The sequence below is a fragment of the Crocuta crocuta genome, unplaced genomic scaffold (genome assembly GCF_008692635.1).
Source record: "Crocuta crocuta isolate KB4526 unplaced genomic scaffold, BGI_CrCroc_1.0 scaffold116, whole genome shotgun sequence".
Classification (NCBI taxonomy): Eukaryota; Metazoa; Chordata; class Mammalia; order Carnivora; family Hyaenidae; genus Crocuta; species Crocuta crocuta.
In genome coordinates, this window is record NW_027531562.1 from 4285937 (window position 1) to 4310613 (window position 24677).

The following is a 24677-nucleotide window of genomic DNA, read 5'->3' on the forward strand; positions in this document are numbered from 1 at the left end:
AATTTGCATGCTCCATCCTTTTTTTAAAGCTTTTATTTAAAGTCCAGTTAGTTAGTTGACATACAGTGTAATATTAGTTTCGGGTATACATATAGTAATTCACTACTTCTGTAAATCACCTGGGGCTTATCACAAGTGCCCTCCTTAACCCCCATTACCTGTTTAACTCACCCTCCACCCATGTCCTTTCTGGTAACCATCAGTTTGTTCTCTATAGTTAAGAGTCTGCTCCTTGGTTTGCATCTCTCTCTCTCTCTCTTCCCTCCCCTCCTTTGCTCATTTATTTTATAAATTCCACATATGAGTGAAATCATATGGTATTTGTCTTTCTCTTATTTCACTTAATGCTATACTCTAGCTCCATCCATGCTGTTGAAATGACAAGATTTCATTCTTGCTTATGGCTGAATAATAGTCCATTGTATATATATACCACATCTTCTTTTTCCATTCATCAATCAATGGACACTTGGACTGTTTCCATAATTTGGCTCTTGGAAATAACACTGCCATAAACTTCAGGGTGCATGTATCCCTTTGAATTAGTATTTTTGTATTTTGTGGTAAATACCTGGTAGTGCAACTGCTGGATCATAGGAGTAATTCTACAACTTTTTGAGGAACTTCCATAACTCTTCTCCAGAGTGGCTGTACCAGTTTACTTAACCACCAACAGTATGTGAAAGTTCCCCTTTCTCCACATCCTCGCCAACATTTTTTATGTCTTGTGTTGTTGATTTTAGCCATTTTAATAGGTGTGAGTTCATATCTCACTGTGGTTTTGATTTGCATTTAAGTGATGTTGAGCATCTTTTCATGTGTCTGTTGCATGCCTCATCCTTATATCAATAAGGAAAAAGTGTTCCCAGAAGCTGCCAGTAGACTTGCCCCATGAGTGTCATTGTCCAGAATGAGATCCTATAATGTCTCTTAATTTTGGAACACTGGGATAGCCATTTTCAGGCTTTTCCAAGAAGGGATGGGAATAGCTGAAGGATAGTAAACTAATAGTGATTGAGCAGGCCTCAGTAATATCCTAGGTCCCCTAATTGATTAAAAGTTGAGTCCTTGTCCCCTCTATGCCCTTGTGTCACTCAGTTCAAGAATTAGAAGCACAGTGGAGCTTAGGTTACATTGTCATCCCTTTACTAGAGAAAGAACTGTTCTTTCTCTGTACAGTCAGTGGACCAAAGATGGAATTGTAATTTCCTCTATCAAAAAGCCAAATGTTCTTCTCTAAGAGAGGAGTGGATATAGAATAGCAAAAACCACCACACAACTACAACAAATATTCTTCATCAGTGGGGGATAGATTTTTTGAATGGGAAGAGAAAATTTTCTGTCTCATCATCATTATTTTCTGTGCCACACTGCATACTCTTAAAAGGGCATGACACAAAAGTGTATGATTTGAACTTATGACAAGCTAAATAAAAAAGTTCATAGATGATTTTTCAAGTAAAATTTGTTTTACTTGAATGAACCGATCTTCTTACTTGGCTTTCCTTGACCCATGTTTGTTAGAATATTGATCACACTTCAGGGCGCTCAGTCAGTTGAGTGTCCGACTTCAGCTCGGGTCATGATCTCATGGTCTAGGAGTTTGAGCCCTGCATTGGGCTCTGTGCTGACAGCTTGAATCCTGGAGCCTGCTTCAAATTCTGTGTCTCCATCTCTCTCTGCTCCTCCCCCACTTGCACTCTGTCTCTGTCTGTCTCTCTCTATAAAAAATAAGCATTAAAAATAAGAAAAATATATTGATCACCCTACAGGGAGCCTTACTATGAACTGCAGTGAACCTCATTCCAGACAAGGCAAGGACAAGGTATAATAATTCCTTTGGCAGTTCATCAGACTCTGAATTATGATACCTGTTTTTATTTTTTAACATTTATTTATTTTGAGGGAGAGTGCAAGTGGAGGAGGAGCAGTGAGAGGGGGAGAGAGAAAATCTCAAGCAGGCTCCCAACCATGGAGCCTGATGTGGGGGCTCGATCCCACAAGCCATGACATCATGACCTGAGCCAAGATCAGGAGTGGGTACTTAACTGACTGAGTCACCCAGGGACCCCTGTGATACCTCTTGTTTGGGATTTTAAACACATTTTTCTAATATTTTTTGCTCTGTAACTTTTTTTGTGCTTTTTGTATATCCCTAATTCTACCTGCAACTTATTATATCTTCTCTAAAGCAATCTTGCACATGGTAGGAGGAAAATAAATACCGAATTTGTGCTTAATTGAGGGTTTACAGGTAAAGGGTTTCATCTGTCAGTCACTGATTTTATGTCATCTCCTTTTCGTATTTACTAATAGCTAATTATAATCACATTGACTATTTATGGTACTTTACTATATGCCAGAGTCTATTTTAATAACTTTACAGATAGCCACATGATTTATTTGCACATTGGTATGGAAGGTGACACCAAGATTGGATCAGTAATGACCAAAAAGTAAGTGGTTGCACTGTGTGTACCTTCTGTGTTTTGCCTCACTTCAGCCTGTTTGCCTCACCTCCAATCTTGGTGCTGGTGACTATACTGTTGAGGAGGAAACACCCACACCTGCATACCTTCCCAACATAAACAGAAAAGACACATATCCTAGAATGCAGAGCCCAGCCTGTAGCCTGGCTCTTGCCTGTCTTTTGAACTGCCTGCTTGCCATACCTCCCATTTTTGCCTCCTTCCCTGTGTAAAGGATGGGACTACAGTATGGCACATAACATGCTATAAGCTGGCTGGCTACACAGTGGGAGAAGAGATAGTATCATACCTCCAAGAGAATGGCAGGGCTAAATCCTTCTTTTATACAATAGCTTGCCCGCACTCCTCCTCCTATTTATAAGAGGATTATACATATGTAGTAGGAGCTTGAAAACTGCAAAAAAGCACAAAAGATAATACAGTCTTTCATAATCCCATTGCTTGATATATCTCTAGTTGATATTTTTAGATTCCCTTCAAGTCCTTTTTCTAGAACTGCATTTATTTTTAACAACATAAAGTCTTCATTGTCTATAGTATTTTATCATTTTTTTTTTCATTTACTGGAGCATCATGGCAAATTTCTCACAACACTAAAGATTTTATTTCCACTATTTATTCATTTGTTCAGAACATATTTATTGAGAACTTCATGTTCTCAATATGTATGAATGGCATTGAATTTTAAAGGTGGCATAGTGATACATTAAACTGACTCCTCTTTGTTTCTTTAATTTTCTTTTGATGGCTATTTATTCAGTAGACAACTATGTATTGAACATGTCTTATGGACCTGGAATGTACTGGGTGCTCAGGATGTAGCAGTGAATGATGCAGATGAGATTCCTGTTCCCTGTAAACTTATACTGAGGGAAATCACAGTCAGAGTCTCCACATATACGCACAAGCAAGGTGACCACCTGCATATGATCTGTTTCTGCCAGATTTCCAACTTCTTGATACTTGTTAGAAGTTTTGGTTTTTCCATTGCTCTCTCCACCTCCGTGTTGAGGGATGATATGGATTAAAACCCCTGTGTACTTTATTGCTGTTTCAGTAGAATTTGTGGAAATGAAACTCTAACGTATGTATGCTTCATCTACCATCCTGAACCAGAAGGCTTACTGGCTTAGATGATTAGAAAAGACTTCCCCTCAAGACAAGTGTACTGTTATATTTCTTTCTGATTTATTCATTTAACTATTTGTTTTATATTTAATGTCTTTAGCATGCATTTTAGTTGGTTGTAGAAATTTCAATTTATTTTTCTGCAATATTTTAAAATCTGAAACATAGCACTTTATATATATTAAGTAATTATAGCTGTGACTCTGATTGTTAATAGAATTGGAATATTTTTTCAAAGTTTGTTTATTTATTTTGAGAGAGTGTGCATGCATGAGCAGGGGATGGCCAGAGAGAGAGAGGGAAAGAGAGAGAATCCCAAATAGGCTCCTCACTGTCAATGTGGAACTTGTCATGGGGTTTGAACTCATGAACCATGAGATCATGACCTAGGCCAAAATCAAAGTTGGACTCTTAACTGACTGAGCCACCCAGGTGCCCCTGAATTAGAATACTTTTATTGATTTTTTCTATTGGGAATTTCTGCAAATAGTAATTCTGTAGCTGGATTATACAGTACCCATAGCCATGTAAATAAAGTATTTTGAGTAGTTTTGATATATGTGCTTAAGAATTATATTTTTAAAATTCTAGTTCTTTGAAGCTACTTACATTGAGATTATTTACAGTACATTGGTGGTAGGAACTTATAGAATTAAATGGGCAAATTATCCCAGAGAAGTAGTGAAACAAAATCATACTACTAAAATATGCCAGTTTACAAATTAGGGAACTGTATTAATAATTCTTAGCTATGAGTAGTATTTGTTTACATTCCAGTAATATTGTCCAAATCAATAAAATGAGTCATTTCATAACTAAGAAAAGAAATTGTATTTAAAGTAGGTGTCAAAATAGGCTGCTTTTAATAGTTCTGAAATAAATGAAAATTCATCCATTGAATAATGGGTGAATTGGGAAGAGATGCTGTTTTTGGAGCATTCATTTGACAACTGTTTGTTGACTAACTGGTCTGTGCCTGGCCTTGTCCCAGGTAGTGGGATACAGCAATGAATCAAACACAGGGTCCCTGTTCAAATGACATCACATTTTACTGATTACAAAGATACTATATAATATGTAATTAATATATACACAATGAGGTAGATACTATAAAGATCTTTGGTCAGAGACCTGAATTAAGTGAAGGTGGACTATTAGGTGGAAGAGTGTTCCAGGCAAAAGGAATAGTAAGATTAGGTAAAATAAGGCTGAAGCTTCCCAAGAAGAGTGAGTGAGGAGACAGTGGAGACTGATAGTTAATAAGTGAGAGAGGGAAACTGAACCTAGATCCTCTGCTTATCTGTTGACTTGGTGAATCAGTATATCCACTTTTCTTTGCTTAAAGTTTGTAGAGGTGATAAGGTTAAGATGCAGTGAAAAGTCAAAGGAGGAAGGAGGAAATACCCACAGGGGCACAGAAAATGAGAATTAGACCCTCAGAGACCTGGAAATTCTAAATTGGGGAAACATGCTTCTTCAGTGTGAGCAGTCTGCCAAAGTTATTGTAAACATTTGAGTGTTCGAATGTGTCTGGGCTGTAACCTCTGCAGGGAAAGGAAATCCTGGTTTCTAAAAATAAAGACTGTTTTTATTTTAAGAGTCAAAGGGGAACAGATCGTCCCAGTAAATACAGGTCATTGACATGTTTTAGTTGTGGATTTAGGGTATGAAGAAAGATCATCTCTAAATCCATGGACAGCTAGGTCCTCATTTTATAAAATGTCTCCAGATGGATTGTAAACCTCTATTGAGAAGTCATGAATTTGTTTTCAATACTGGTTGAGTTGGTAATGTTGAAGAAAAATGAAATAATAGTTAACCAATTACTCTAATACTTTCATGTGTTAAAATACTCTGTGTTGTTGTCAGTTATTTATTCATGCATTCAGCACTACATATTGAGCACATACTATGTAACACACCCTTTTCTAAGCTGTTGAGTTATAATAGTGAATCAAATGGGCTAAGTTCCTGCTCTAATGGAGCTTATGTTGTAGTTGGGAAACATTTTTTTTTAAGTTTGTTTATTTATTTTGAGAGACAGAGAGAGGCAGAAAAAAAGAGGGGAAGAGAGAATCCCAACCAGACTCTGCACTGTCAGCCCAGAGCCCCACACAGGGCTCAATCCCATACACTGTGAGATCATGACCTGAGCTGAAACCAAGAGCTGGATGCTTAACTGACAGCCACCCAGGTGTCCCCAGATAATAATTTTTAAAAATGAAGACAGGGGCTCCTGGGTTGCTCAGTTGGCTGAGCATCTGACTCTTGATGTCGGCTCAGGCCATGATCCAAGGGTTGCAGGATTGAGCCTCATGTCAGGCTCTACACTGAACGTGGAGCCTGCTTGAGATTCTCTCCACCCCCCCTGCCCATCTCCACTGCATTCTCTCTCTCTTTCTCTCTCTCTCTCAAAAATAAGAAAATAATAAAAATGAAGATGGATCTATAACTTCAGGTGGTGATGATTTCTCTGAAGTAAAAGGTAATAGGATAAAAAAAAATGAGGTAGACAAGCTGTATTTTATTAGGGTAGACAGGAAAAGTCTTGCTGAGGAGGTGTGCTTGAGTAACATGACAGAGTTAGCCATGTGAAAGAATATTGAGGAAAGTAGTATTTCAAGCAGGTGCAGAAGAACAGGAGTAAAAGCCCTGAAGAAGAACTGTTTATGATTTATTTGAAAAATAGTAATACAATCGGACTGGAGGAAGGGTGGCAGAAGATGAGAGGTGTAATAGCAGAATAAGAGCCTTGTGGGCTCTGGTTATGACTGACGGATGTTTCTATTAAGTGTGAAGGGAAGACATCAGAAGGCTCTGATCTGATACTTAATTTGAAAGGGCAACTCCCAATTTCTATGTATAGAATAGACTGTGCAGCGAAGAGGAAAGCAGGTGGCTCCAGCACTTAAGGTTGTAGGGGCAAGAGAGGGTGGCTTGGACTTGGGAGATAGCAGTGGAAATGGTGAAAGATTTTAGGTTTGGAGTATATCGCACTTTTATTGTAGAATGAATAAGATTTGTTGATGCGTTCCATCAATTAAAAATAAGAAAGAGAAAATGTTAAAATGATTTCAAGCTTTCGGACCCAGACAACTGGATGTTGGTGCCATTTCTTGAAATGGGCAGCAGTGGAGAGGAAAAACCGGGGATGCATAGTTAAGACTTCTGTGGTGAACATGGTAATGTGAATACCTCATCAGTGTATCCACCCAGAGATGTTGAGTGTTGTTAGATAGATGGCTCTGTGTTTTACAGGAATGCTCAGTGCTAGAGATAGACATTTATGTCATCTGAGTATGTGGTATCTAAAGCCAGGAGACTGGATAAGATCCTTTAGGGTGATTATAAATAGAGAAAATGGACTTTCTGCAGAATGAGCCCTGAACACTCCAGCATTTATGTAATAGGTTGGAAGTAAGAGAATGATTCAGTAATAGTGACTGAAAAGTTAACAGCCCATCAAGCAGAAGGAGAACCAAGAGAATGCACTATTCTGGAATCAAGGCAACAAAGTGTTTTCTACGGTAGGAGGGAGTGATGAACTGGGGCAGATGTTGCTGACACACTGCCTAAGAAGACAGAGGGTTTCCCATGGAAGCTGGCAATGTGAAGAGCAGCTTGCCTGAAGGCAGTTCAACTGAGAGTGTCTTAAGTGAGCCCTGAAACTTCTTGTGAGGACAGTTTCTTTAAATGGGAGAGAGAATGAGCGCCTGGGTGCTCAGGCAGTTAAGCATCTGACTTTTGATTTGAGCTCAGGTCATGATCCCATGGTTGTGACCTTGAGCCCAAGGTAGGCCTTCCACTGACAGCACTGAGACTGCTTGGGATTCTCTCTCCCACTCACTCTGGCCCTCCCCCTCTCACGTGCATTCATATGTGCCCCCCTTTCTTTCTCCCTCTAAAAATAAATAGGGGCACCTGGGTGGCTTAGTCAGTTAAGCGTCCGACTTTCGCTTAGGTCATGATCTCGCGGTTCGCGGGTTCGAGCCCTGCATTGGGCTCTGTGCTGACTGCCAGCTCAGAGCCTGGAGCCTGTTTCAGTCTGTGACTCCCTCTCTCTCTGACCTTCCCCTGCTCACGCTGTCTCTCTCTCTCTCCTAAGAAATAAATAAAACATTTTAAAAAAAACTTTAAAAAAATAAAAATAAATAAATAAACATTTAAAAAAATAAATGGGATGAGGGAAATGAGGTACAGTTTGAAGTGCAGTACCTCTCGAGTGTTTTGCTGGTAATGTGAATTCTCATTCATGTATTTGAAGTTTCTGATGAACAGTGTTATGATTCTTAACACATTTCAGTCTCAACTAATAAATTTTATTTTCTATGAATTTAGAGTGATATATATATAAATGTATATAAATATGTATATTTAATGAACTTTAAAATATCATCTTCAGTTCAGGGGCACCTGGGATATGAATTAGTGCATACTGGATTTGGATGAAAGAACATAGTCACCGACCACCCTCTTATAACCTCTGAGTTCCTTCGTGAGTACAATAGGGAGTTTTGACAACTTGGAATTGCCAGGCTAGTCAGATGGCCCAGATTTCTCAAATGTCACAGTGTAAACCAGGTTTCTCTCAAGAGGGTTTTGTTCTGCCCTATTTTAAAGTCAAATAGAAACTTCTCTCACACTGTCTCACTTTACACATTTCCTACACTGACTTCTTACATCTTGACTGTCTTGTGATTATAACCAAATTGGATCATAGAAGTACAAAGGTAACAGGATGAAGAATGTCAAGAAGTTAACTTTTGGTGAATTGCCTCTGGCAGCTCTAGGAAATTCGTGAATTTTAGGCTGAGAAAACAGAGAAGGGCATCTTAGATCTTCATGAAGTTGGGGGACATTTGTCTATATTGTTTACCACTGTTCTCTAAGCACCCCAAAAATAAAAATATAAGCTTGTACTGGAATAATTTATGTCACAAGCTCCTAGTATAGTTATTGATAGGTTCTTCTTCTTTAAAATATCAACTTACTGAGGTGCCTAGGTGGCTCAGTCGGTTGAGCATCCACCTTTGGCTCAGGTCATGATCTCACAGTTTGTGAGTTCAAGCCCCACATCAGGCTCTGTGCTAATAGCTCAGAGCCTGGAACCTGTGTCTCCTTTTCTCTCTGTCCTTCCCTCATGCTCTTATGCTTTCACTCTCTCTCTTCCAAATGTAAATACATATTTAGAAAAATAAAAAAAAATATCAGCTTATTTTATATTACCATGTATATTTATAGATGATGTTATAGAAGTGTAAAAATGAAACAAATTTACCTACTTAATGCTAAGTCACTGAATAAGAGTTCATCTGTATATAGATATCCCCCCACTTTTCAGAAGTTCTTGTTGAGCCACTTTGCTTTTATGAAAGACCCCTACTAGTACTTGTTTTAGCTAACTGAAAGGAATTTGAAAAGGATTCCTGCTTTTAGAAAAGAAAAGGTGAAAAGTGTTGAGCTTCTACTTTATAGTGAGCAGTTATAGAGACAGCACACACCCCAAGTAGCAAGAGTGGCCCCGCAAAGACCCTTCCCCAAGACTACACTTTAGCATGTCATCATCCAGTCTCCATGGCTTTGAACTGTATCTGTGAGAATCTGTGCTTTACCTCCATTTATCTGTGCATCCCTTAGCAATATGTGTCCTAAGGCGTTAGAAAAGTTGTTTCTTGTGTCTGAGAATGTTAAAAATTTTTCCCATGTGGAGTAATGATAATTGCTTCTTTGCTTTCCTGCCATTTTTGCTTGTGAAACGTTATCTAGGAACACTCTACTTTTGGATAGTGGAGAAAACCTGTATTCAATGTTGCTGTACACAAACGTCTATAGATTTTTTTTTCTCAAGGTCTAATTCTTTAACTGTTTCTCTCAGGTGAACCTGCTCCCTCTCACCATTCTTCAGATTTAGTTTTTGTAAATTATCTGTATCAGACTTTATTAGAGAGACCAACAGACCATTAGTCAGTTTTGCTGGAAATATAATACATTTCTCCATGACCTAGTAACCTGAATCAAGGTCCTAAGTCATCACAGATATCCATAAGTGTTTCTGCAGAAATCTTTTTTTTTTTTTTTAGCTTATTTATTTAGTGAGGGAAACTGTGAATGGGGGAGTGGCGGAGAGAGAGTGAGAGAATCCTAAGCAGCCTCTCAGCACAGAGCCTGATGAAGGCTCAAACTTACCAACCACATCATGACCTGAGCTGAAGTCAGGCACGTAGCCAACTGAGCCACTCAGGTGCCCTGAAGATATCTTTTTAATATAAACTTCAATGGGTCTATGTAGGTGGGGCAAATGCTGCTCTTGCCTGAGAGCTCAGCTGAGGACATCTGGCCCCTTGAGAGCGAACTGAAAGCCCAATTTATTAAATGTTACTTTGGGTGGGGTGGCAGGTGGTTTTATTATCTTTGGCCATTACTAACTCTTCTGCATGCTACAACATTCTTTCCAGAAGCTGTATAGCATTTTACAGGGGGTGAAGAAATTCTTTCCTATCTTGGAGAACATCAAAGTAATGGAGAGAAATTGTTTTCATTTTGATCCTTTAAATCAGATGCACTGCCTGCTTATCAGTACAAAGAAGAGAAGAAAAAAATACAGCAGCTCCTTGGGGATTTGGTTTTCAGGAAATGAGATTTTTATCCATGGAACCAAAGGATCATTAGCAGCATAGTCAGAACAATGGAATTCCACAGTATCAATGCCAACATCCAAATCTATGGCCCTTGCTTTTTTCTAATACAGCACATGAAATTAACACAAAAATGTTATAATATGAATAAATACAAGGAAGGGAGTTGTTTAACAATTAAATTATTTGTTACCAAATATAGGTTAGTTTTAAAGAAAAATAAGATATGTTAGATAAAATGAACATTTGTATCAGAAAAATCACAAAACTGGAAGTGAAGAAAGCCTTCGTGTAGCCTTATTTTAGTTTTAGGATCTGGCTCAAGCCAGTTAGAAATCATGTGAGCTATGCTTAAGCTATAGGAATGAAGCAGAAATAGCAGGACACTCAGCATGCCTGATGTGTGCATCTGAGTGATCCCTTACCTGGAGTTTTTAAAGTAACCAAGAAATCTGTGTTTTCTTGTAACTAACTACTTATATAACTAAGTAATAACAACAACAAACACCTGTCATTTTCTGTGAGTCTATTATAAATACTATGCATATGTTAGTTTATTTAAAATAACCTCCACAGTGGTTCTGGGAAGCAACCAATCAGTAAACAAACACGTATATGTATATATGCATATAATATATATGATATGTCACATATATACTCATGTATGTATCAAATATAGAAATGCACTGGGAGACAGATTTCTTAATAAACGTTAATTATGATAAAGTACATGGCAAATTTTCAAGAAGAGTATAGTGTATGCCACATTTTCCAAACTTAATTTCAAATCTTATTATCATAGAGTTTCTCATGGATTTAAGTACGTAGGCTTTGGGAAATACTAATTTTATCATTGAATTCAGATCTAGGTCTAAGTCTAGGGGATTCTTCTTCTTTTTTTCTTTTTTCATTTATTTTTTGAGAGAAAGAGCACAAGTGGGAGTGAGGGAGGGACAGAGAGAGAGGAGGACAGAAGATCTGAAGGAGGCTCCCTGCTGACAGCAGCAAGCCCAGTGTGGGACTCTAACTCACGAACTGTGAAATCATGACCTGAGCTGAAGTCCGACAGTCAACTGACTGAGTCACCCAGGCGCCCCTAAGTCCAGGGAATTCTTAATGGATAAGCAGTTTGTGGGGTCTCATGTGGTATCAGGGATATCAAGTAGATCCTGACACAGGCATTAGTGCCAATGTGGCCTATGATGAGATATAAGGGGATAATGGAGTGGAAACCAGCAATACTTTTTTCTTCCTTTAATCAAAGGAGACTTATCACTGTTACTGTTAAAGATAAAGAACATGTAAGATTTTTGCACAGGTACTTGCTCTGCCAGCAGCTCTCACCTCCTACCATCCTCCTTCTGAAGTGACTGCTTTTGAACATTGGATCTGAGCAGAAATGCCATTTCTTTAGGGAAGCCTTTCCTAATTCCCTGTCTAGTCCTTTGTTATATTCCATTGTTTTATGCCTTAGAATAGTACTCCATTTCTTCATTATACTCATCTCATTGTGCTGTTACACCCTCTTTGTGGGACTACCTGTCTAATGTCTATCTCCCCTACTTGTACAATCTCTCCTTCCTTTATCTTGTGAGAAGAAGGGACCATGCCTGGTTTTATTTATCATTATATCTATAGCTAGGAGCACAGTACCTAAATGCTTTCTGAGTTTTTACTCAGTGAATGAAGGACTTTGAGCACTTGTGGTGTGCCATGATATGTCTGCATCTCTCTTGAGAGAGGTGTTAGGTGTGTTACGTGTGTTGCGGTGATCTAGGTGGGTGCTCATCCGGATGGTTAGATTTGTGACATCAGCTTTCAAGCTTTGTTTGGAAGGCCAGGGCCCCATACTCATTTCCTATTCCTTTATGTGTATCCTTCAGATAGCTTTGGTATCTGGTTAATTTAGTCAAAATCAAACATTTTAGAACATAAGAGTACACAGTTAAAAAGGAGATAGTTTACTCATTTAGTTATTTTACTAAAGATTGATTTTTTTAACTGACTTTCATAAGTGAGCAAACTATTTATACAGTCCAAAACAATTTGAGGGTTAGTGCCATCATTAAAGATTACATAAATACTTTATTGTAAATGTGTAATAGTAAATTAGCATTTTATGGTCAGTGATCTGTGTATGTTCACCATTCCAATTTAGTTTTAATTTAATGAAAAATTATACTCCATGCAGCTGAAATACAAATGCAGGTTGTAATATACTAATATAATCATCCTTCATTTATTATCGTCAATGAAGATGATAGACAGATATATACATTTTCCAAATAAGAGTACATTTTTATTTTCCGATTTTAGATAATTTAATGGAAAATTTTTTCAAATGTATTACTCAATACTAGGTGTATCTTTCTTTTTATCTAAAGAACCAATAATTCTGTAAATACTAATTATAGTTCTCTTATTATAAAACTCTCCTTTGAGGGTAGGATGTGTTAGACTGCCCCCCCATCTTAATGATCCCAACCAGTTATCTTCTGCGATAAAAGCTGTCCATTCTGCTGTCAACCAGCCTTCCATGGGCTTGCTTACTGCCATGACCCTCTTAATGACTTGTCTATCTGGTAAGAACTGAAGAATGGCTGAATGGCCAGGAGTAGCTGTTTTAAAGTTCATTAAGTCATTTACCTTAGTTTTGTTCAAAATCCAAAATCTATAAACCTGGGCCTAGCATTTTCTGGCAAAGAAAAGTGCTCAGGATTTTCAGTTCTGAATCACTGTTGGCTGTATATTTGACCCCTTTTCCTGTATTTCCTTCCTAGGAGAAGTAGAACTGGGAAGAAAGATCAAACAATATGATTTAGGAGATAAAGCTTCTCGCCCTTGTTCTGGCATTGCCTAGTATTGTGGCCTTGGGTAGATTCCTTAGTTAATTTTGGGTACCAATCTGCTTCTTTAAATGAGAAGATAAAATAAATTAACTCTGGAAACTTTTCTTCTCTAAAGTTAATGATTCTTAATTTTTGGTAAATCCTTTTTAGTTGCTACCATATTTTTCATTTTATCCAGTACATGCATCCATTATCATTAATTCATTAAAATAATAAACATCCCTGTAGCCTTATTAATAAATATAAAAAATATACAATATTCTATAGTGACAGTTGAATTCAGTAAGATGGAGTGAAGTACATTTTTTTTTCCATTTCCAAGCTGCACATCCACACACCTAATTACTGTTGTGTGAATAATTTCAGAGTGCCTACTAAGACTTCTAATAGCTATCACTGACTAGTAATCTGTCAAGGTATAATGCAGAGTAATATGTTTTTACACAACACTGGTGAGGCTCTCATTAATTATTACCACCTATAATTGCTTGATATGAACATTTATTTTAAACCTTAAAAATTATATACAACAAAATAATGATTTCAAGTACCTCCAGGAAGTCTCTACACAGAAGTTACTGCCATTAGAGTTAATGATGTATTAAGTCATTCCTTACTGCTTTTGTCTTTTTAATAGATGACATATTATTCAAATTAAAGTAGAAGAAAAGTTTCTGCTAACAATCAACCATCACACTGAGTCACATCTGCTGCCTTAAAGATAAGCATATAATTTATTAAACAGACTTCCTTAGCAATATCTGGTATATAACGTCAATATACTTATATGCCCTAGGAAGGAGAATTTAGAGTCTAGCATTATTCTCCAAAAGTGTTGCAAGTTCAGTCTACATGCATGCATGTTTCTGTGTTTTGTAGTACAACCAACTTTTAACTCTCATAATCAGAATCTGCCATTTCACATTAAATCTAAAGATTCCAAGCAGACCTCTCTTTGATGAAATATGTTTCTTTCTTTCTCAAGTATCTTTTTCTGTTTACTTTTCTTTGCTATAATGCAAACAGAGGGTCCAAATGTAAAATTATGAGTGAAAATGTTTGCTTAAACAATGGGATTTTGAACTTGATGGAAAGGAGAATGGCTTAAAAAAGGAAATCTAAGCAGGAGCAAGTGCCTGGATCAGATTCTGGATCTTCCTTTAGGAAAGCAAGAGTGCAATAAATTGAAGTGAAGTGTTTTGTCATGTGAGTGGAGAGAGGAGGACTAACCAGAGTGAGTTCTGTGTTTGTAAATTTGGTCCTTGAAGATTTTTGAAGCTGATAGACCTTGGTGTTAGGCATCCCTTTTCAAAGGAAGCATTGGGGTTAGTGGAGCAGAGTCATGTGACTGCAGGTGCTGGCTAGAGAAAGAACTGCAGAGGGAGCAAAGCAGGGGCTGGGACTGTTTGCCAGGGTTATCTGTGTTTGGACAGCTTTCTGTGGCCCAGAAAATAGCAAGGTGTAATGGAGAATGCATGTGCTCTTGGCTCTGCAATGGACGGTTGTGCCGTATTTCATGGCTCGGAAAATGTACGATGCATCTTCTTATTTCATCACTGGAATGATCATTCCAGTGACCGGAATTCTGCAAAGGCTTTTGAAAACATTTCACGAAAAGAGGTATTGCAGATTTATTTTCATGAATCACATCTTTTGGACTGAGAGATCAGTGATTGGACCAAGAATCTGTAATAACAGTTGCCACCCAGCAGAGAGAGCAAAGCACTACCTTTGACAGTAGTTCTTAGTTATTGTGGTGGAATGCTGTTCAGTTTCTGTCTAGCTTGGGAGAGGGGCTTGGGCAGAGGAGGGAGGGCAGGAGGAAAAAAGAAAGGTTAAAATTTTTTTTTTCTGGTTTCTGTTTTCTAAGATTACATTCAGAAACTAGTCACAGAGCTCTGTGGTCCTAGGATGGGATTCTTTTCCTGTACATCTTTTTGAGGATGTGAAATCACCAAATCTAAGAGCTTGTGCCCAAATTTGAATACAGTTCAGGAATATGCCTCCAGATAATATAAGTTATTCACTTTTTCTTTTTCCCTTTCATTTTCACTTTATAACTTGTGTTACTAAATGAAAATTTAGTGTTCATGCTTTTGATGGGCTTAAGCCAGCTCATAATTTTGTTTGTTGCTACAGCTGTAATGCTGTGTACACTATAATCACGTTATTCACTAAGAATTTGGTTTTTTCATATACTTAACTTTTTATGTAGTACTTAAATTTTTCGTCTTTTATCAGACTTTTTCTGTTTTTAATTGTGAGGTTATTTAAAAGGGGATGGGTTGGTTTCCTAGGCAAAGTTAACGATCCAAGTTTATGACTGTTATCTTAGTGCTCACTCAGAACATCCCTCAGCAGGATTCAATTGACCTGAGGATCCGCTGCTTTCAGAATCATCAACAACTGCCTAACTTTTCCTGCTCTTTACAGCTCAGTGCAGACATCATTCAGATGCAGCTCCAACAAGGGGATCAAGAGAGGGTTTCACCCAGCTGGTTAGGCATTCTTGTTAAAATAGTTGCTCCTAATGTATCCTTGTTATCCCTCCAGGAACAATCCTGAGGGAGGATTTTGGCCAAACTAGCAATTGGGAGCACCTTTCTAGTTTCTTTGCTCATTCAGGGTGGACAGTCATGGCACTACTTGTCACAAACAGGAGAGTTCTTTGAAAATAACTTGGAAAGCCTCTTCAATGAGAAGAGTACAATATTCAGCTGCCTGATGTGTCTTGTTATTGAGCAGAATAATTTAATTCCGGGATTTTCATCACCTTTCAGCAAAAGTAAACTGGCAGTGTATTTTCAGCTCCTAATCGGCCATCTCTCTCTTTCTCTCTTTTTTTTTTCTGCTTGACTGACTCATAGATTAATTTGTTTCTGGTATTTGCTTGTTTCTTGCCCTTTGTGATTGGCCTCAACTGTGGAAAAGCACCCTTTGTTCCTTAGAGTTCCCGTTGGCCAGGTCACATTGCAGCAACTCATTAAAACATGTATTTATTCTACTCTGGAGCACATTGTCTGGCCAGCCATGAATTTATACTGAAATGTAACAGTAAATTGTGCTCTGTGGTCAAAAATGCCAAATGATACACACAGCAGCACAGAGGTTTCCAGCATAGGGTAGAATTAAAGACTTTAGGACCGGTGCCGTGATTGTTGGCCGTATTTTCACAGTGGCCAGTTTTGTTACAGTCAAACTTGGAGAGAGCTTGAAATCACTTATCTCAGATGTTTGCGCTCACAACCACAAAGCCTCTGTGAAACACAGAACTGATCTTGTAATAAGCTCCAGCTGAGTTTACAAGCCTCTGAGCCTTTCTGAAAGCCTGTTTAGTTTAATGAGGGTTTTCAGATTTCAAAGCTCACACACCTTCACATAAAAACAGATGATTATGACCAAATTAGGGAATGTTGTTCCGTGAGTGTTTTCCCCCAATATGTTCTCTTCTCAGTTGTCAGGCATTGTTTCGTTATACTTTTCACCTTCTAGTCATCATTTTTAAATATAATTTTTGGAAGTCTTATTGTATATAGTTTCTATTCAAGCAGAAAGTTATGTTACATCAAAGAAAAGATTTTTTTTCCCTCTTAACTGTAAAAGGTAAATGTGCATAGATTTTTCTCTGGCCAATAGGAAAAGGTACAGTCTGAAAAAAAAAAAATCGAACCTTCACTTTCTGCTGCCATGACAACTGTCCCGTGAGGCTAGGCCTTCATGTTCACCCCTGTGCCCTTCTTCACAAGGCTCTACAACCTGATTCTGAATGGCTTGTTAATGAAGAGAGAAAAGCCATGTCTGTGACCTGGTAAGAGGGAGTGTGGGAGAGAGGGTATCCAAGCCTCAGTCCTCTGTATCTTGGACAAATAACCTTCATGAATATTTATTATGCTCTTTGTTTTTTTTTAAATTTAGTCTTTTTAAACAATAGCTTTGATATGCGTTGTGTATATTGATATTATGCTATCTATTCTTATTTTTAAAAGTGTTTTGTGAGTCACCCTCAGAAAGAAATCTACTAATTAGGATGTGAGGCAGTCAAGCTGTACTTGAATACAATATCATCAGTTCAATAGACCCACAGTTTTACAGTGAAGCATAACAGAATGTGATGCTCAAATGTTAGCAATATAGGACCATAAAGAAACAGAATATAGCAAAGTCCTTGAAGAAGGCAAGAGGCTTGTGGACATGTTAACAGAAATTGTGATGAGGCGACAGAATCTTTGTCTCCGAAGCCTCTCTTCAGGATTGCCACTGGGTCCCTCCTGTGCACAGCACGTCCATGTGACATTGGTTAGAAGACACTGTAAGTTTGGCTCTTTTTTGGGGAAACAGTTGCTGTTTTATCTCTCTTCCTCTCCAGCTACTATTGTCTACTCACCCCAGCTCAAACACTGCATCCCTTGAATTTTCTCCTTCCCCTCTTGAATCAGAATCAGCTATCCATGGTTTTGGAAGGATATGGTAAGAGGACCTGTGCGTTAGTTAATGTAGTATTTTGTGTTCAAATCAGGGAAAACTCTTGAAGTAAAAGTTTAATTCAAGCTCTCAAAGTGAGGCTTACGAGTTATATGATATTTTTTAATTTTGTAATTTTATCTTATTAAATATATTTTGTATCTTTATTTCAAAGTAATCCTAAAATGTACTCTTACCCATTGTAGACATTTTTTACTTAACTGACTTCTTTTTGCAAATGCTGGAAAAGATGAGCATTCTATACTTAAAAGGCACATGGGTCTTTGAGTTCTGCTCACAAAGAGTATCTGGTATGGCATAGGCTCACTGTTCCAAACAAATAGAAAACCATGCAAATTGTACAGGATGCCTGTTCTAGACACTGTCCAACAGGAATACAGGACTGTGATCCCTGAGAGAAGAAAAACAAATGTGGTAAGTACTGCAGTCATCTGAACTTTCTGCCTGGAGGCAGGATCCAGAGTGTAGTGTAGGGAGAGAGAAAATAAGAAGAGCCTCCTTGCCTGGCTGCACAGAAGAGGCACAGAATAGAGCTCAAGGTGACCTGGTCAAAGGATTTTTAGGGGAGAAATACTAGAAAGTGGGATGAATACAGAGAAAGAGCTTCAGAAATCTGCTTAAGGGCCTGCTTGAGTATTAGACTAACTGAAAATCTGTGTATGTGTAGGGTGAAAATCTGTAAGTCAGAGGAAAGAGTAGCTGCTGGGAACCTATGAAATGAACACTTTCCAAAGCTCCCACAGGGCTGGAAGACTGATTTTTCTATCAGGCAAATGGGAGAAATTTCACTGAAACTTGAGGTATTCCATAGAGATGTTCAAGGAATTTCATTTAAAAAAATTTTATGGTTTTTTTTTTTTAATTTTTTTAGACACATTGTGAACAGGGGATGGTTAGAGAGAGAGGGAGATACAGAATCTGAAATAGGCTCCAGGCTCTGAGCTAGCCATCATCACAGAGCTGGACGAAGCTGGTTCGGCTTACCGAAGTTGGACACTTAACCGACTGGGCCACCCAGGTGCCCCTCAAAGAATTTCATATTAATAGCAGGGTTAAACTATCCCTAGAGGAAATACTACTCTAGCGCTGCCTTAAGAAAGCTTAAAAATAGGGGCGCCTGGGTGGCTTAGTCGGTTAGGCGTCCGACTTTCGCTTANTAGGCAATTATCTTAATATTTTGCTATGACATATATCAAGGTTGTCTTCAAAGGAAGACAACAAAGTCCAACTGCTCACATTAATTCAAAAATTTGGCATCTAATTTAAAAACTACACATATATTTTACATATAAATGAAATCGTATGGTATTTGCCTTTCTCTGACTGACTTTCCCTCAGCATTCATTATACCCTCTTCGTCCATCCATGTCGTTGCAGATGGCAAGATCTCATTCTTTTATATGGCTGAATAACATTCCATTATATATATATAATATTATATAATATATATGATATATTATATATGTATATATTTTTTCTTTATCCATTCATTCATCAGTGGACACTTTGGTTGCTTTGTATCTTTGCTGCTTAAATAATACTGGCATAAATAGAAGGTTGAGTATATCTTTTCAAATTGGTGTTTTTAGTTTCTTTGGGTTAATAGTAGTAGTGGAATTACTGGATCATATGGCATTTCTATTTTTATACTAAGTGAAATAAGTCAGGCAGAGAAAGACAAATACCATATGATTTCACTTATATATGGTACCTAAAAAAAACAAATGAACAAACAAACGAAAAAAAGTAGATACAGATCCATAAATGTAGAGAACAAACTGGTGGTTGCTGGAGGAGAGGAGGTAGGGGGTTGGGCAAAATGGGTGAAGAGGAGTGGGAGGTACAGGTTCCCAGTTATGGAATGAATAAATCACAAGGATGAAAGGTACAGCATAGGGAATATAGTCAAGGTATTATAATAGCCTTACATGGTAAGAGATGGTAGCTACACTTGTGATTAGCTTAGCATAACATATAGAATTGTTGAACTACTGTGTTGTACATCTGAACCTAAAGTAACATTGTATGTTAACTGTATGTCAATTTTAAAAAAGTATACCTATGAAAAAGCAGGAAATGTAGGAGGAAATGTCACCCACAACCAGGATCAAAATAGTTAATGGAAGTAGACCAAAAATGGTAGAGGTGATAGACTTAGTAGAAAAGAACTTTCAAGGATTTATGTGAAAATAGGAGGTGAAAGACTTGTATAATGAAAACAAGAAAATACTTCTCAAAGAAAGGAAAAAAAAACACAGACATTGCACATTCATGTATTAGAGGAATTAGTACTACCCAAAGCAATCTACAGATTCAATGCAACCCCTATCAAAATACGTACAGCATTTTTACAGTAGTAGAAAATACAATTCTGAAATTCATATGGAACTACAAAAAACTCCAAGTAGCCCAAGCAATTTTAGCAAGAGGGATAAAACTTCTTGCTAAAGAAGGCATATTTCCTGATTTCAAAGTATGTTATAGTAGTAATCAAAACAGTATGAAATTGGCTTGAAAATACATGTATAGACCAATATATAGACTGATCAAGGAAAAAGGAAGAAAAGACACAAATTATTGGGAAAGTATTAAGAGGTGTAACTATAGACTGTACAGGCATTAAAAGGGTGATAAAGGAATAATATAAAAAAAAAAAACCTTTTTGCCTGGAAGTAAGAAATTTGGATAAAATGAATAGATTCCTTGAAAGAAAACTGCTAAGTATTGCTAAGGGCTGAATTTTAGTAGAAAAATCCAGGCTTATATGCCTTTGCTAGAGAATTCTACCAGGCATTTAAGGAAGAGCTCACACCAATTTTATTTAAAAAAGAGCCTTGATCTACGTTTTTTACTTCATTCAAAAATCACCTCAAGGTATATTATAGATCCAAATGTAAAACCCCCAAGACAATAAAATGTAGAATAAAACATAGGTGAATTTCTCTGTTACTTTCAGCTATACAGAGATTTATTAGATATTAAATCAAAAGCATGATCCATAAGGAAATATTTGAAATAAATTGGGCTTCATATAAATTAAGACCTTTAGATAACAATGTGAAGAAAATGAAAAGACAAGCCACAGACTGGAAGGAAAATCTGTAAAACACATATCTGATGAAAAGCTTTTATCTAGAATACATAAAGAACTATTGGAGCTCATTAATAAGAAGACAATTCAGTTTAAAAAATGGGTAAAGCAGTTGACCAGTTGTATGCATAAGAGGGCATATAAGCATAGGGAAAGATGTGCAACCTCATTAGTCATTAGGGAAATGCAAATTATGAGGTGCTATTATATACCTATTAGAGTGTCTAAAGTAAAAACAAGCAACATTACCAAATGCTGTCAAGCATGCAGAGCAACAGGAACCCTTTGATCAAATAATTCTATTTTTAAAATGGAATTACAAATTAGGACTGTGGTCTGAATTTGGAAACTTTTCTTACTTTAGAAGGAAGATAGGAAATACAGGGAATATTAATTGTTAATATTATAATAGTAATTGTTACTGTTACAGTTTTTCTAGATTTTTCCACTATAAAATATCATTCATTAGATGCCTTGGGAGATAATCTTTGAATAAGAAACTCTTGGATTTAGCCCTGTGGAGGGAATTTAAACATTATGTGTTTAAGACAAATGGGCTTTTAGCTATTGTTCGTAATCTATTTAACTTAGATTGCATGAAAATTAAATGTAGTGCATGGGGGCCGCAACAGAAAGGAGAGTTGATTTGTCTCCCCTGGTGCTTTCCTGAGTCAAAGACTCTAGATAACACTTCAGCCCGCACACAGGACATGGTCAGTTTTATTGAGTAGTCTCTTAGTTACAATTATGCCAAAATGGACTGACGTTTCTTGACAAGCAAATTGCAACATTATGTGTGTAATGCAATTGTGGTAAACTGATTCCCATTTTTACACTGCTGGATTGTTATAGATCTAGTGAAAATGCACAATGCTTCCCACCTATTATATTTCTTAGCCACTTACTGCCAGGAGTCTCTGATTTTTATCTCATATTCTTCCATGTTCTTGCCCTCTAATTAGAATATCATTAGTCTAAGGACCGTACTGTCCTTATCATATGTGATTTTTTTCCTCCTAACTTGGAGGCATGTCAGTATCAACTTTGCTATTCAGTTTCAATGTTCCAGATACTTTGAACTTTTGTAATTAACTTGTGTTTGTACCTGATGTTTATATGGATTCTCTTTTAAATTTATAAGATTTTGATATTTAACCTATTGTGGTATCTGTATTTACAGTTCCCTGAATGTGGTTTCTATGGAATGTATGATAAGATCCTGCTTTTTCGCCATGACCCTACCTCCGAAAACATCCTTCAGCTGGTGAAAACGGCTAGCGATATCCAGGAAGGCGATCTCATTGAAGTTGTCTTGTCAGGTAGTACTTTTATTTCTCTCTGCATAGATTAATAATTTCTATTTGAAGAAATCTTAGCCATAAGTTTTTAAGGGCAGCATAGAAAACAAATATCAAACTTGGGCCCAAAAGGAAATCTGGGGCTTCTGTCTATAGGAACTTTCAAACCTTTTTTGGAAAGAGCAAACAGTTTGCCTTATATTGGCTGTTTCTGCACCCAATTTTGTCCCAGTCACTTTTTCCAAATTTACAGTCTCCCCAGTTTCCCAACAACACACAGACATACTTTCATTCATCATCCTCAATCATCTGATTTACTGCAAATGCAAACAAAAAAAATCACCAGTGTTAAAAGATAGGTTTAGGGCCCCAAATGTACGGAGGGTGTGGAAGCCAAGAAATGACAACAGGGCTAGGTAGGAATCCATTGCTTTTGTTAAGTCAGAAGTCTGCTTGCTATAAGCTAAGGCCAAGTTGGAAACCAGAGTTCAGGAGTTAACAGCAGATGAGGCCATGCCATGTGACACGAGACAGATCACTCCTCGAGGAGCAGCTGTTCTCAGATAGATATCTGCCCACATTTATATTTCTTGTTTAGGATTTACAAGTCACTAATTGGACGGTGTGTATCAATACAGAAAAAAATTGATGTATTTAATGTAAAAAAAAAAAGTGGAAGAGAAGAGGTGTACAGGGAACCTCACAGCAATGATCAGTGCAGTAATGTGAAGAGACACAGATTTTTAATGTTTATTTTTGTTAAAAATGGGGGATTATTAAGAAACTCAGATTGTGTTGCTTCTTTGCTTGTTATTTCTTTGACTAAAGGAAATCCATTAGCTTTAATGATTCTAGATTTTACTTCCGCAAGTTCCCAAACTTGTGCAGTGCCCAGGCCTTGGTTACACTGATTAGACTTCAGTTGGACTTGACCTTGATGCAGTCTAATTCACTTTGTCTCTGCTGATCACCTATCATTGTGTGACCTCCTGGGATCACCACATTTTCATTGTGTAGATAGATCCTTTGAAACAACTTGTTTTGCTAGAAAAAAGTAATAATGTTCTTGTTTATTGGGTTCCCACTTGCTAAAGAAACCAAAAAGGAAAAAAGCTTACATGGGAGGTTTTTTTTGGTAGATAATACCAATCACTTTTATTTAGTATGATTGTTTCATATTTTTTTTTATTCAAGTATAATTAATGTATAGTGTCACCTTAGTCTCAGGTGTGCAATATAGTGATTCAGCAATTCCTTACCTCACTCAGTGCTCATCATGAGCACTTCCACCTTCCCTTCCTGTGGCGGGCGTGAGTTTGTCCTCTATAACGAAGAGTCTACTCTTTTGTTTGTTATAGTCTTTTTTCCTTTGTTCATTTGTTTCTTAAATTCTACATGAGTGAAATCACATGGTATTTGTCTCTCTCTCACTGACTTATTTCACTTATTGTTATACCCTCTAGATCTATCCATGTTGTTGCAAAGGGCAAGGTTTTGTTCTTTTATATGGCTGAGTAATATTCCATCGCCTGTGTGTGTGTGTGTGTGTGTGTGTGTGTGTGTGCACGTGCGCGCACGCGTGCACATGTGCATATTGAATCTTCTTTATCCATTCTTTTATGGATGGACACTGGCGCTGCTTCCATATCTTGGCTGTTTTAAATAATGCACCAGTAAACATTAGGGGTGCATCTATCATTTTGATTTAGTGTTTTCTTTTTTTGGGGTAAATACTACTAGCGGCATTTAACTGGATTATATGGTAGTTCTATTTTTAACCTTTTGAGAAACTGCCATGCTATTACCTTTCTTTGGCTCTTTCACAGAAGTAGTGCACCTGGCCTCAAAAAACTGGTGCTTAGACGTGTTGTTTTTTCAGTTTCCTATTTCTGAGCATTAGGGGCTGCCTGAAATAAATTATTCAGGGAAATCATGCCCTGGATCCATCCTCTCTATAATTCATATTAAACTCATAGCCAGTGTGCTTTGCAAATAACATAATGTGTTTTATGAATCGTTTTTTGCCTGTGGCAACGTCCAGAAATATATGAGAATGTTTTAAATTGCATTTCAAAATTTAATTTATTTTTCTTTCCATTTTACTTTTGTTGTCAAGTGTTTTATAGCAGTTCCAGACAACCTGAATGCAAGCTGTGTGTGGGTGTGCTTGTGCTTGTGGAAGGGGGCTGCCTTTGTGTGTGCGATCTCTGTGAGTGTCAGTGAGCAGGGCCTGCTTTCCTGCGTGTGACCCGATGCACCCCTCTGCATTGCTTCGCCGCACCCACACTGAGACCAGGGCTATGCTCCTCCTCACCGTCCTTGTAAACCAAGACCCTCATTGTGTTTACACTCCACTTCTTAAGTCATCCATCCTTTCTGTTCCACGTTCTCGCCTGTCTCCCTGGCCACGATTGCTGAGAGGGCATTTAAGGGCAACCTTTTTTTTAAACCTGCTATCCCACTGCCAGGCTCAGGAAGGCCTCTCCTGCTCTCATCCGCTATCTTGTTGGTATTTAAAAGGAACCGTTCTATAACAGGCTAGTTTCAGATTTGAACCTGGAAACTTTCAACTCTTTTACTACACATAGTCTCACTTTCCCAGTGTAATTTAACCCTTAAATATACAATTATATATATTTAATTAAACATATAATTATATATAATATATGTATTTTTGTATGTATATACATTCAGTTATGTTTAAT

General features: G+C 37.5%; 1 protein-coding gene across 1 annotated transcript in view; it reads left to right on the forward strand.

Annotated features, from left to right (window-relative positions):
• PRKD1 (protein kinase D1) overlaps window positions 1–24677 on the forward strand; it is a 319505-nt gene that overhangs the window by 156588 nt on the left and 138240 nt on the right. The window contains exon 2 of the mRNA XM_077772733.1: window positions 21855–21993. Coding sequence (XP_077628859.1) covers window positions 21855–21993 — 139 coding nt within the window. The remainder of the gene's footprint in view (window positions 1–21854; window positions 21994–24677) is intronic.